At 42.0% G+C, this 14075-nt stretch overlaps 1 protein-coding gene across 1 annotated transcript in view; it reads left to right on the top strand.

The window, feature by feature from the left end:
* LOC106923395 (eukaryotic translation initiation factor 3 subunit H) overlaps positions 1-14075 on the top strand; it is a 71414-nt gene that overhangs the window by 9150 nt on the left and 48189 nt on the right. Inside the window, exon 2 of the mRNA XM_014996394.2 lies at positions 188-344. Within this exon, the coding sequence (XP_014851880.1) occupies positions 188-344 (157 nt within the window). The remainder of the gene's footprint in view (positions 1-187; positions 345-14075) is intronic.

Below are 14075 nucleotides of genomic sequence, written 5' to 3'. Positions count from 1 at the left end.
TGGTGGATTATAAAGTAGGAACAGCAGGAAATGAAACTCCAGGTCAGAAATTCAAATGAAATTTCTTGCTAGGGAGTAAAAAAGATCTCAATAACTCGCCCTTTTGAGTTATTTCCACTTGCTCTAGTTAAATACTTTGAGTGATGTTTGCCTCTTTTTCTTTTCTTCTTTCCCTCTGCTTTCGCAGGTGGTGCTGAAGATTATTAAGCACTACCAGGAAGAGGGCCAGGGCAGCGAGGTGGTTCAGGGCGTCCTGCTGGGCCTGGTGGTCGACGACCGGCTGGAGATCACTAACTGCTTCCCGTTCCCGCAGCACACCGAGGACGACGCCGACTTTGATGAAGGTAACCGAAAGCGATGAGCTCAGAGGCTGAAAGCGAGCGCCAGCTCCGCGGGCGGGGCAGTTCAGCTGAGCTGCCGTGGCCGCGCGATCCGCCGGTGACAGTCGACGACAAATTTATGAGATCGTCGTATTTGAACGCTCCAGTAACATTTCACCGCTTCCTTGTTCCGTTCATTACTGATAACTGCGGCTTTGTCATTTAAATTCCACTGTGCGCCGGTTATAAACCGCAAATTGGGATGATTAGGTTTTTAATTAGCTCCGAAGTTCTCGAGCTGATGTACCAGATGGCGGCGGGAGCGTTAATTTGAGACGTTTCTGTGGAAAATATGGTTTTATTTTTGGACTTGGAATAGTTTATTTTATCTGATCACGGCGAGGGACAGCCGGGTCAAACGACTTTATCGTTTATCGGCTTTGAATCTCATTGTTGGCTCACAAAATGGAGCGAGAGTTGCTCAACATAAGTTTTCACTCCACACTGACGCTCGACTGACGATTAGCTCTTCTGTTCTTTAGCGCTAAGCTAGTTAAGGGTCGGACCATGAGAGGCAGAGGTAAAAATATTTCATTGTGATGAATATTATTTTGATTCTCTCTCACAAAAGTATTCAGGTGTGTAATTGTGAAGTGGAAGGGAAGTCAACTTGATTTCACCTCTAAAACATGCGCTACTCAATTCCCTGAGATCTGATTCTGGACAACTCTGACACCTTTTCATTTCTTCCCCATCTGCAAACATTCATTTTTCCACCCCTCTTAGCCTCCCGCCACTGTGCCCTCTGACCTCTGCCGGAGCCTTACTCCTCTCCGCTCCCAGCTAGGCCCAACACATCCCGCTGCATGCTGGTCTGAGGGAGTGGAGGGAGGTGAGCAGCTGCAGGGAAAGGCGGACAGGGAGGAGAGTCTAACAGGCCTCTGTTGCTAATGAGCAGCTGCCAAAAACCGAGCAAGGATACACACTCACCGCTGGTAGCTAAAGGTCATTAGTGTAAGGAACCCCGGCCCACTGTGTGTTTCTGCATCGCTGGGAGCCAAAGCTTGTTGGGATGCTGACTTTTGAAGGGCCGGGTTTCCCATCTGCCACTCTTAAGTTAACGAGGGCTTCAGCGACGACGGCCTCGCTGCGACTCCTGGCAGATTCACAGAGCCTGGACAGAATTCCTCCCAACAGGGATCCAGATCCATCTGCAAAAGGTGACAGGCTCCAGGTGATCTGACTGCGCGGCACCAAATTCACAACGTTTCTCTAGTCCCTGCCAACTTTCGCTCTCCTAACTGCGAGCATGCCGTCGGATATTAGATCACGCCAGGAACTGCAGGTTCCCTGTCCTCAAGAAGACGATTTCTCTCCACTCTGTGATGCCGGGATTCTAAATCAAAGCCAGAGACGGTGACAGAAGTAAAAACGGTTCATCGGCCGCATCGCAGTGAATTGATTTTATGTCTGTAAATAAGGTCATTTTGTTCCTGTACTTCAGTCTGAATTATCTGCCCACGCAAACAGCTGACCAGCTGGGCCAGTCGGCTGCCTGCGCCGCGTGTTCTGCAGCGGCTAATTGTTGGCGTTTCATCTGCGCTGCCGTTGGAGTGGGGCGCCTCGAAACCTCCGCACACCTGCAGCACAAGCCGGAGCTGAAGTGTTGCGCTCCAGGCCGAAACTGGCGTTAAATAACATTACTGACAAAAAAAATGGATGATTTTCTAAAACAAGAGCTGAGTTAACAATCAGGTCATATCGATCGTTCTCTAAAACGTTTATAATGTTCAGTAATATTTGAGTCTACAGATATTTTCCTTGTATTAAGTATTTGGCCTTCGTAAGTCGACTTTGGAATCTGCTTTTCAACCTTCCAATAAGCCGACTCGCTTAGATGTGTTTGCTCAGTTTTTGTTTGCTAAGAGTTGTTCATGATCACTTCGCTAAGCCAAAGTTGTTTTGCAAACTGAAGCATCTTAGTACATTATGCTGCAAAAAGATTCACAAAAATGGTGTGCTGTTGGTAGTCAGTCACTGATGGCTTCATAAATAAATGAATAACAATGATATCTGCTCTCAGTCAGGTTATTTGGATTTAAAGATTTGCTGAAAATTCCTGTTCTTTTGTTTTTTCCCTGGTTTTGTAAATGAATTGGGGGGGGAAATAAAATCACACCAACAGAGACTTCAGAACAGTGAAGGCTGATTCTCAGAGTTTGGGACCAATTATTCCAGTCCCAAGCTTGTATTTAGAACATGACAGGATTTAAAAACAACGAAACTGTTATTGTCAACACTTTAGCTTTATTGGATTCCATTGTTGGTAAAATATTGTAGCATTTTAACAACAAACGCCCACCTAGCAGTTCTGCTTCCAGTCATTAAATATTTATGAGAGGAGGTGATTCTGAAATCACAAGTAACATCTACTACTTTAGCAAAGGAGAGCCAATATATATTGCTGGCAGTCGTTAAAATTGTTCTTAATGTTTATTAGTGATTATAACCGTTAGCATTGTTAGTAATAGCAGGGATCCATCTCTGTTGATTCTAAACTTACTATAAATACCTTTTGTCAGGTTCTATAAAACAAGCTTCCGAAATGTCCAAATCCATTTTGCTCCATTGTAGGTTAAAGGTCTTCCAGTTTTCCTTCCCGATTTCTCCCGAAGCTCCATCTTGTTCCTCAGTAAAGCCGTGGAGTTGTTTCCTCAGTTACAGCTACTGTAACAGCCTCAAACCACTAATGCTGCTCTCAATGTTTGCTTAAGCTACTCTGCAAACATCAGACTCATATTTTCTTCTTTCCTGCACTGAAATGTCTCCAAAGAAGGAGATCTGTAACGATGCAAAGGAAACAAAAGCATCAGGAAAATTTGGTTTCCTGATGCAATCAATATTGCAGTATTCAGCAATTGCATTTTTTTTTTCATAATTGATTACATGTGTTCCTGATATCTTTCAACCCTTTATTTTAAGCATTTTGGATCATAATGCTGATACTTTGACGACAAAATCACTGTTGCCAGAGTGGATTTGGATACATGTGCTGCAGTAAATCCACTATATTGGTTTTGGCTGCCTCATTGCATCAAACCCACAGATACTGGGTTAACTGGCTTAGCAAAAGGTCTAAATGTTTTGGCCTTTTGTTGACACATTGCCTCTGTGCCTCATCATTCCTCAGTGTGAGATGAGGAACCGAGAGAAAAGGAAACATTTTCAAAGTTTTTGCCACACAGAATGGCAGAAATCGCCAATGAAGCATGTTTGTTTCTGTGCGGGATTCTCTGGCGAGTGTCTCCACACTTCTGTTTTTCTTCTCCATTGCAGTTTCAGATTCAAGAGGTCGACGTATCGCGTACAGTGCGAGCAGTCGGGTCGCACAGTCTGCGAACATGATGTGTGAGCTGTGAATTATTGGACCCGGCGATGCAGGTGTACAGTTTGAGCTGGAGCTGAATGCAGCTAATGGAAGTATTGTGCAGTTTCTGTGCAGATTTAGTTGATAACATTTTCAAAAAGAAAAACATTAAGAAATGCATTTCAAATGTTCACTTTTAAGCTGAACAATGTATTGAATTACAGTTGTTATAGCAATATTAACAACTGCATTGTGGCAACTGGTAGGTCTGCTTGGATGTGATATTTGGTTGTGTTTGTTCCTAATGTTGTTTAGCCCTATTTCACTTCATCCCGTTGGATTCTAGTCAAGTCTAGTTTATTAGTATAGCACATTTAAGCAACAAGACAGTTCAAAGTGCTTTACACCATAAGAAACATCATACAGTAACTAGCCTTGATTTAAAGGAACCCAGTGTAGTGACATGATTTTTGCTCTTCATATTGTGTTGAATTAAAACCATGTTCCTGTCTAGAGGGTCAGAGCTGACCACAGGCGAACGATCGCACTAGGAACATGCATTAAGCGGATGGAAACAGAAAAAAAAGCATTAAGTTGTGAAATGTTGCAAACAGTTTCAAAACTTAATTAAACCTCTATATTTTTAGTTGGCTGTGCGCCACCACACTCTGGGGTGCTGTTACAGCGAAAAAGTGTTTTGTGATGCGTTTCTTGGAAAGCTTTTGGCCTCTCTTGTAGTATCTGAGACATTGGAAGGACGGATCTGATGTATAGGATATCTGCTCTGATAGAAGATCTTCTAAGCCGTCCCGAGGGAAACATCAGTGATCCGCTGCAGGTCCTCTCTGCTGGTCGTGTGAAGTTTATCAAGCGGAGCCTCCTTACGGTTCATCATCCTAACTTTCCTCTGCCAGCCTGGGTGTTTCTAGGGGAAGCTTTTAAACTGCTGCATTGCGAGCCTCCCACTGGAATCGCAGGAGATGAATGATATCTTTCTAGTGCTGCAGCGCCGTTTGTATCAACTCTGATGCCTACCGAGTTAATCATTAACCTATGGACGCAGAAAGTCTCGGCTGAGCAGCTGACACTCTCCTAGCTGGCGGCATCATGTTCCCTGGATACCGTTTGCCTCCGAGGTCCGTGTGTGTGTGTGTGTGTGTAAATCTGAATCATCTCACTCTAACTCACCGTCGCTCCTGCTACGTGTCTCCAAAAGGAACAATGGTTTGGATTGACGACCTTTACGACTGACTAATTTTTATTTACTTATTTTTTAATTGATCATTTTCCGTGTTTGCAAGCAGGGTCGTTTCCGTGTGCATCTCTCTCTGTGTGTGTGTGTGTGTGTGTGTGTGTGTGTGTGTGTGTGTGTGTGTGTGTGTGTGTGTGTGTGTGTGTGTGTGTGTGTGTGTGTGTGTGTGTGTGTGTGTGTGTGTGTGTGTACATGTGCTATGCCGCCGACTCATCAACAGGTGCCAGTGTGGAGCCGCGCTCACGGGGCAGCCGGCGGCAGCAAGTGTGACCAAAATGAGCGAACAGCTAGAAGGAGAACTAGTAATCGCGCGCACGCAGCAGAATGAGCCGCGGATGAAAGAAAACAATGAGGGGAAAAAAAAGAAGAATAAAGAACCTTGGCTCGGACACCAGTCGTCCTATCTGTCGTGCCCTTGCCCACCCCGTCCCTCTATCATCGACTAAACGTACGGAGAGGGAGAAGTGTGCAGCTCCAGCCGGTGACTCCCGAGGCATTTTGAGCAACAGAGGCGCACGAGGAGCATGCTAATAAAATACGTGCTCCGCGTCTTTTTGTTGCAGCATCGGTGACGAAGCATTTCAAAGAAGCTGCATCCTGGAACAGAGAGATTACTAAGGATGTTGGCATGAATGAAGCTGTGGAAGGTAGTCATTTAATGTCCCCACTACCTCTGAGGAGACATGCAGTAAAAACAATCTGGTTTCTGTGGGGTTTTTTTTTTTTGTAGCTGCAATAAAAATGTGAGCTTAAATCAATTACAAATGGGATTTAAAAAAAAAAAAAAAATAATAATAATAAAAAGCCAGAAATTTGTTCCAAGACATCCAGCTTCAGTTTACCGTTTATCCATATCGCTCCTGTCAGCTCAGTTGGATTTCTTTAGCCTCAACTGGTCCAGCATTCATGTTTTTTCCTCCTCCTTTCTTTTAGAAGTGTTGCGGACATTTGTCTTGTCATCATTTCATGTCCTGCCATGGGCTTTATGTTTTCATGTGTTTAATGGCAGCTGCTCACACCTTTGGGTTTTTACAATTGGATTTCACACTCGGGAGAAGTGAAGTGGATAAAAGTGAAATACTGAAGAGGAGGACATTGGCTAACCAGCCAGGGAATCTGATATAAAGTGTATGCCAGGAACGCTGGGTGGATTTAAAGCTTAATATTGTAAAAGCTGATTCGTTTCTCATACCAAATCTTCTGCGATTTGATTGGATATAAAGTTTGGAGCCTGATTATGAGTTTCTTTGGACTCGCTGGACGGACTTGGTTTTAATATTAAAGATGGCGTGTTTTTCTTCTCCTTCACATGAGTGAAAGTCACTTCATAAAATTAGCCAGAAGTGAGCCCTCATTTCTCCTCCTCATGGCTTTCACTGTGTAAAGGGACAAACTTCATCAATGGCAGATCTAATGAGGTGTGACTCGCCACACACAATTATCATACGTTATTCCATGAGTGAGTTATTGACAGCCCAGAATAAAATTAGGTTACTGTAAGGCTTACTTTGTCTCAGTAATCTGCTAAAGATTGATTTTCACATAAAACAGATTTACTCAGTAAGGCTGCTGCGCAACCATCTGTTGTTAAAATAACTCTAACAAGGTAAAATATGTTTCTCCTTAGCTCTCTGTCTGCTTTTGGAAGCAAACTCATTATTTACTTTTATTTATTTATTTTCCCATCGAGATCAGCGCCTGCCTCCCACACTGTGCGTGACTTCATCTTTAGGCATTTCAAGATTTGATTCCATTTGGATCAAGAAGCTCATGATCAGACTAAATTGATCATTAAATATAATATAGCGACACACACACACACACACACACACACACACACACACACACACACACACACACAGTCTTGTTATTCTTCTGCTCCATTCTCTTGGATTCATTTATCTTTTCACTGTTGCGACTCTTATTCGCTGCTGTTGTTTGGAGCCTGCTACATGCTAGCGCCCACTGGTCAGATAGCATCAGATTTGCAGACAGAAGTCTCTGTGTGTATCTTACCTGTAGATTTCTGTAAAGCTGATGATTATGAGAAGAGAGAAGAGTTTAGAAGAGCAAATGCTAAAAAACTGAACTTTTTCTGTTATCCAATGAAGTTTTGGCCTATTGGGTAAAGCTACAAAGGACAGCTAGCCTAACTCTGTAGATAAATAAGTAAAGTATACATTTTAAATAACTACTGAGTTCTTTCGGGGGGGAAGTAATCAAGACTAGTGAAAAAATGCTTGAACCAGGTCATATTTTTCAAACTAATTCTACTATCTCTGCTAAGGAATATGTAAAGTAAAAAAATACATATCTCTTATATTTCTGGCATTTAACAAAGAAAAAAAAAGTGCTCTTTTATACTGAGCTGAAATCATAAAATATAGCATGAGTTGATATTGTATGGTAAGAAAAAAAAAAGATTTCTTACTACATCATAAATATAAATATCTGATTCCCACCATCTGTGTGGCAGACGCATATTTAAACCGTCTTTAGGTAAGCTGTGTAAATAGCTCAAACGTGGCGTCCCAGATAAAAATGCGTTAAAGCCTCGCAGGACTAACATTATGGATGTATCAAACTGACAAGGTGCTGTCATTTTCTTCAGTCTGTAAGGGGGTCGCTTTATCAAACCAATTCCTCCTCCTCCCATTCATCTGCAGGAGGAGGCATCCTGCAGACAGGGTGAAATGAGACCTCTCTCCTTTTTTTCCCACACCTTTCATCTATAACTGCTCTAACTCCCCCCCTCTTTTTTTTTTTTTTTCCGCTTTCCAGACTCGCCACATGTAAGCGGTGCCTCTGCTCTTCAATTCTGTTTCCCTTTTCCCTTCTCTGAAATCACAGACTCACCTTCTAGCCCGCGTGTTACCAAATCCTCCATCCATTTCCCCCGCCCCCATGAGGGGTAATTATTTATCTACTGTTGGAGAGAAAAATGGAAGTGCCCAGCGAATGTCCTGTTGGGATAATCATATCCCAGAAATGGATCAGTTTGTTTTCTGAAAGTCATTTGTTTCAGTGGTTTTTTTTTTTTTCTCTTTCTCTTTGGGAAGCCCGCTACAGTCCCGCCGCCAAGGACACAATTATTTGGAGTGTTTGTTTGTCTGATTAGAAGAATCCCCCTCTAATGACAAATATGGTACGAGCGTCAAACTTTGCTAACAGACTGGCTCTTGGTGCCTGTATCGTTGCATGTTGTACATTTTACATCTGTGTGCGATCCGTTTCATGGTTTCCCTCTCCAAAGTTAGCTGCCAGCCCCCTTCCTTCTGCTTGTCCTTCTGCCTCAAGCCAAGCTACAAGCTATCTGTCCAACGCAGGTGCTGCTAGCTGCCAAATTCTCTGTCCAGCTTCAAGTCATGCTTCTCATTGGTCAAGAAGATGGGAGCAGTTGTCAGGCTGGCGAAACAAACAGGTTTCGTCCAGACTTGTTTTGCAGAGAGCACCGCGTCTGTAATTAGACATGTGTTTTTGTAGAAAAGGCGGCTCGGACAACACCTAATGGTCTTCGTTTCTCCAAAGAGCATTTAGGTTGGATGTTTGACTGTCGGGTAGCTACTCTAGTTCTAGCAAGATGGATAATTAAACAAACAAAAAAAAAAAAGAAGAAGAAGAAGAAAGCAAGCAAGCTGCCCTCTTCATGTGTAAACAACCTGCAGTCATTAACGAGATAGATTTTGATGATTGGCACCCTCGTCTCAGTTTGGTGTTTGTTGTTTATGTCACTCCTGCTGCCTCAGTTTAAACTCTCAGCAAACCAATTAACCACATAGCTTCAACTTAGATATTTTATGATGTGGTGTTTTTCTTTCTTCTAAAGAAAGAAGTGTGATCCTGCAAGAGATATCTGCAGGCGCTGATTTAAAACTCGGTTAATGGAAGGGTTCTGTTACGTATTTCTTCTGATTTTAGAAACAAATCTCCAGCAAGAATCACAGGATATATTAGTGTCTGTACTTTTATTTGCTAGTAAGTCCTTAGACACTTTCACATGGCACATTACAACCACAAAGAAGGGTTAGTTTAGAGAACAATAACAGTTTTCCATAAACCTTGTAGGGGACAAACATGTAAAATGGCTGTTTTCAAAACTCACTTCAGATTTATTCAGAGCTATTTGTCTTAGTCTAAAACATAAAATCCCAATAAGAGATGAATGGTTTCTGATCATCCTAAATATGACAAAAACTTATGGTGACATGCTAAAATAAAAACTAAGCAATAATAATAAAAAAGAACAAAAACAAAAACCAAAAATGAGATCTTCTCCAGGGATTTCTAGAAAGGTAGAAAAGCCTCAGTAGATTGCTGCATAAAGATTTGAAAATGACAAAGTAGCTGCTGATCTACCGCAGTAGACTCAATATTATTGGTTCTGTAATTTGTGTTGGCAAAGCAGAAGTAATTGAAGTCTATTTTATACTGGAGCTCAGTGATGGCTGTTCTCCTCCAGACAGTTGCGAATAGTTTCTCTGCCTCCTGGTCTTTGTTGTTGTGCATATTATGTTTTTCTGATTTGCATTTCACTTGTCTAGGGCTCCACAACATATTGAGTAGCAGCTGTCATTGTAAAATGAAAATGTGATGCCATAATTTTGGAAAGGATTTCGCTTAAACACTGTATGTAATGGAACATTGAAATCCCATGCATTCAGACTCTGGACAGCACGCAGACATTTAGCCTTCATGTTTGACAGTCATTGCCATGAATGCCAACGCCCTGCTTAGATGATAGTTGCTGAAATAGTCAAACTCTTACGCACAACTTTTATGTAGGCAAATTCAATTTGACTTTGTTTAAATTAAGGATGTCATAATTGGTGTGTGTATATATATATAAAACATATGTTAGAAAATTAACTTGCTTTAAAGTGCAGTAAAGTAACATTCTGCATTTTATCAGTACGTGGTCTACTTTAAGATTTTGATTCTGTTTCAGCTTCAGGAGCTGCTCTTCATGACAGTGACAGATATTTTATCCAGCAGGTAATTCTGCTGAGCAGCCTTATGTTTGTACAGATGCTTCTGACTCAACACATGCTGCAGTGTTCTGAAACCCCCGTTCACCTTGTTACTGCTGGCAGGGTTTTTATGTGGTGGAGTTTGCCAAAGTGCTAGGCTAACATTAGCATTGTTTCTTTAGTTTTTTTTTTGTTTACTATTATTATATTTTTTTTTTACAGTACATTTAAACTTCATAATCTGTCAGCAAAACCTGCTTTAAAATGTATTCACCTACTCTATAACCTTGGATTTGAACATCTTACAATTGTTTTGGCTTCTCTTGGCACAGCTCTCGCCTGCATTACCAGCAATGTTTTAATACATAGAGCAGGTCACATGACATGCAGGAGTTTGGATCAGCAAAAACAATCTCTCTTTTAATGTGAATACTAGAATAAAAGGTGAAAGACATTTATATTTTTAGGGAAAAGTCAAATTTGTTAGATAATCAAAATAGTACGCACAGCTAAAGATGTAGAAGTCAAACAAACAGACATGGGAGAACCAGGCCAATTTTCTTTCACAATTTTTGGTGTATAAGCACATGAATCAACAGGGTAATTCACTTTTTTGGGTTTAATAAAAATCATAAACAGCATAAATCCCATAAGTCTGGACCATTTCATGAAATTCCTCAAGTTTCCATTTTTGTTTCTAAATCAAGAGTTCTGTGTCCATCTGAGATGCTCTTCATACATTTTTGCGTTGTAAAATAATCAGAATACGTCAAATTGATGCCAAAAGCATTTTCACAAACACTTTGTAATTCATTTTCCGTCGTGAGAAAATTGTAATTGGTAGGTTATATTTTCGCTGCATCAACCATCTGTGCCAATGGGCCAAATTCATTTCAGTTGGCACAAACGGGTCCCAATGCCGCCGTACTTTGGAAGCCGCGTGTTTTACATAATTCAGAGTACCTGATACTTTTCACTTTAAACTCCTTCCTGATGTCTAGTCTCGCAAGGCCTGATTACAAACTCAGCAGTAGATGGGCATGATCTAAGTAAAACGCCTTTTTAACCCGACAGTGAATCAATAATTGATTATGGTATTAAAGACTCAGAAGGCCAAACCAAAATTAAAAATGTTAACTGGATAGTTTTTGAATTCATTAAAATAAATAAAATTTCACAAACCACAACCACAAGGCAGCACGGGTGAGAAGGCAATCAGAACTCATTTTGCCCAATTATATCAATGTTTTCCTCTACTAAGGTCTGCAAGGTTAGCCCTTGGTTTTTCGCAGCTGTCATTGGTGGCAGCTGCATTCATGGTGGGTTAATTAAAGTCAGGGGGATTAAAACCTCCCTTGCCATGATCCTTCCACTCACCCCCCCCCCTCTCCTCCCCACCATCTCAAACACTTCTCAGTATGCAACGAACCATGTCTGCATGTGTTGTCTGAAAAGTTGGAGGACTATCATTCTGATAAGGTCTGTCTTGGGGGTGAGCCCTTCAATAGATCATTCTACCTGCCCCAAATGGGGAATTGATTTCCTCTGTTTCTTCCCGCCCTCCCTCACAGTGGCTAATTAGAAATCACTCAAAGCCCACCTTTAAGGGAAATGCACATGCATTAAAGTTGCACTGTCACGCTTTAGGGGGATTTTGTTGTTGTTTTTCTTGGTGGGAACCTGGGTCTATTCCAGATCTACCAAAAAAAAAAAAGTTCCTGTCAGCAAATGCCTTCTTCCTTCGGTTTAAAGTGTGCTTCTCTTTAACTGTTATGTAAATCTGGCCGAGCCATACCTCCGCCCGCTCCCCAACGTTCACCTGGTGTTATAAATCAGGAGTTTGAGTCCCCCGAGCTCAGTCGTCATCAGCGCCGGTTCCACTGTTTTATTCATTTGCTCCCTCGTCTCATCAGTGCTGCCCCACATTAAATTTGGTATGTGGAGTGGGGCGTATGGAGGGGGGCGGGGGTTTAGAATGCATTATCTCGGTGGGCTGTGGGGAGTTAGAGGGGGTTACAGGAAAGGAAGAGAGGAGAATGTGACAAGGATGTGAAAAATAGGGGAGAGAGAGACTTTAGGATGGTAAGAGCGATGGGTGAGGGGATGGTAAAGAGAGAGAAAGTTATGAGGGTGAGTGAGGACGACTTGGCGAATGATGGAGAGTCTGGATTGGAGAGGATGGCCAGCTAAGGTTGATCAGTGGCTGTAAAAACTAGTAAACCATGGGCGTGGCAATTAGAAAAAAATGGTTGAGGAATAATTGTGACTTAAGTTAGAGGAATAATCAAATTCCCACCTCTAAAAGGACACAATGGGGACGCTAGTAGAGCAGGAGTTGGCCTTTTTTTTCTCTACCCTTATGTTTCTGTCTGCCAACATTTTTTGTTTTTTAATTATTGAACAGTTTTAATGCTAATCCAACCCCTGGGTGTTACGCAGCGTCGTCTGGCCCGAACATTTGGAAGGCTTTGACCTGAGATGTCTGCATATTTGAAGTGCGTCCTTTTCATCGCCGCTCAGTCGAGCCGCGCTATTCACAGGTGGGCCATTGTTTACTCATGCGAGTCTGACAGTTGTAGCTGCACACAGGTGTAGACACATGGGATTTTGTCGGGACAAATTATGTGGGTGTTGCTGCAATTAATTGTTCTGCACAAATAGTCCTGAATGGGGGAGGCTAGAGTACAAACACCTGTAAATATGTTCTGTGGTGCTAAATATGTGGGAATACAGGGCAGTCTTGGGATGAAGCGTCACAGAACATGATGTTTATAGCATTCACAGATGTGGAGGAAAGGTTAATTTTCAGTCTTAATCTTTTCTTTAATTTAGCAGGACCATGGTTTGACCTTTATCTTGCTGAAAGGCCCTTTGAGAATCCATTTTCACTTTTGTGGCTGTGAACAAGCTTTGTGTTTTAAAATCCTCTTGATTTTGAAGACATAGCCCACATAGCGAGCTCGGCAGATGTGCAGTTTCACCAGATGTTTGCCAATTGCTGCTGGCTAGTCTGATGGAGCTGAATGGTGGAGTCGCAGGGGAGGGGTCTGCACCACTGTTTTGCACAGCTGAATGGTTGCCACTGGAGATTCACAGGTCTCTCAAACATGCATGAAAGAATCAAAGCACCACCAACGCTCTAGGTATGTTGTTGTTATAACATTGTAACATGATACAAAGCTCAAAACAGTCGATTTTACATAATACTGCTCCTTTAAAAAAAAGAAAATCTGTTAATCTGCTGTATTTTCGTATTGTTCAAAGAGGAGTTCAAGTATTGCACCTTTTCTGTCTTAATGTGAACTATCTATCCTCTGTTAAAGTTAAGTGCAGTAGATCAGCTGTGGATTAAATTCACCAAAGTTAGACAGGAAGCCCGTTTGTTCCTCCGACTGAGGGGCCGCCAATCCGGCTCCCTTCACTAAGAACATGGCTATATTAAGGATTTGTGGCAGAACCGGAGTCCTTTCTGTGAATCCTGTCGAACCAGGGAGAAGAAGCCTTTCAGTGGCTCCCTCTGTGCGTAGAAAACTGTCAGTAGAAGAGCAGGAAAACAGTGGGAGGAGAGAGCATGGGTATACTCGATCCATCCCTCTGGCCATAAATTGAAAGTCTCTCAGCCTGCTGTCAGTCAGATCACCCCGAAAGTATTTGTTTTGTACTCATAGTCTATTGCTTGTCTTTCTTTTTTTTTTTTTATTGCGGCGAAAACCTTGTAACAAGCTCCCATTTTATGACATGAAAACATCACATAGTTTGTATTCAGTCAATCTTGAAGCTGTGAAAACTACATAGAACATTATCAGCTGTGCTACACTTGTCTTAAGAAGCTACTCTTGTAAACTAAGACTGGCTTGTGTTCTCCGTTCCTGTCTCGGAGGAAAGAGTTGTAGCAGGAAGTATTTGACTTAATTTGCTTCACTTGGCTTGCCTTGCTTGACATCGCTCGCTCTGAGACTGCTACACATTGTGCCGTGTACGCTGGAGCATAATGTCAGCTCTCGCGACTAAACATATCGTAAGATGAAATATTGACAGGGACATCAAGTTAAAATTTGTCTGCCTTTTTGTCTCTTTAAAATAGACGAACCGCAATACGCAGAAAATGTGACAGCATTTTCCCTTCCTCATCGTCTCCAGTTATAAAAACAAAACCGAGTGACAAGCGG

This window comes from Poecilia mexicana, unplaced genomic scaffold (genome assembly GCF_051168715.1).
Source record: "Poecilia mexicana isolate PSO_F unplaced genomic scaffold, ASM5116871v1 scaffold_16, whole genome shotgun sequence".
In the NCBI taxonomy this organism is placed as follows: domain Eukaryota; kingdom Metazoa; phylum Chordata; class Actinopteri; order Cyprinodontiformes; family Poeciliidae; genus Poecilia; species Poecilia mexicana.
Note: the sequence above shows the minus strand (reverse complement) of the source record. Positions and strands in the feature narration are given on the sequence as shown.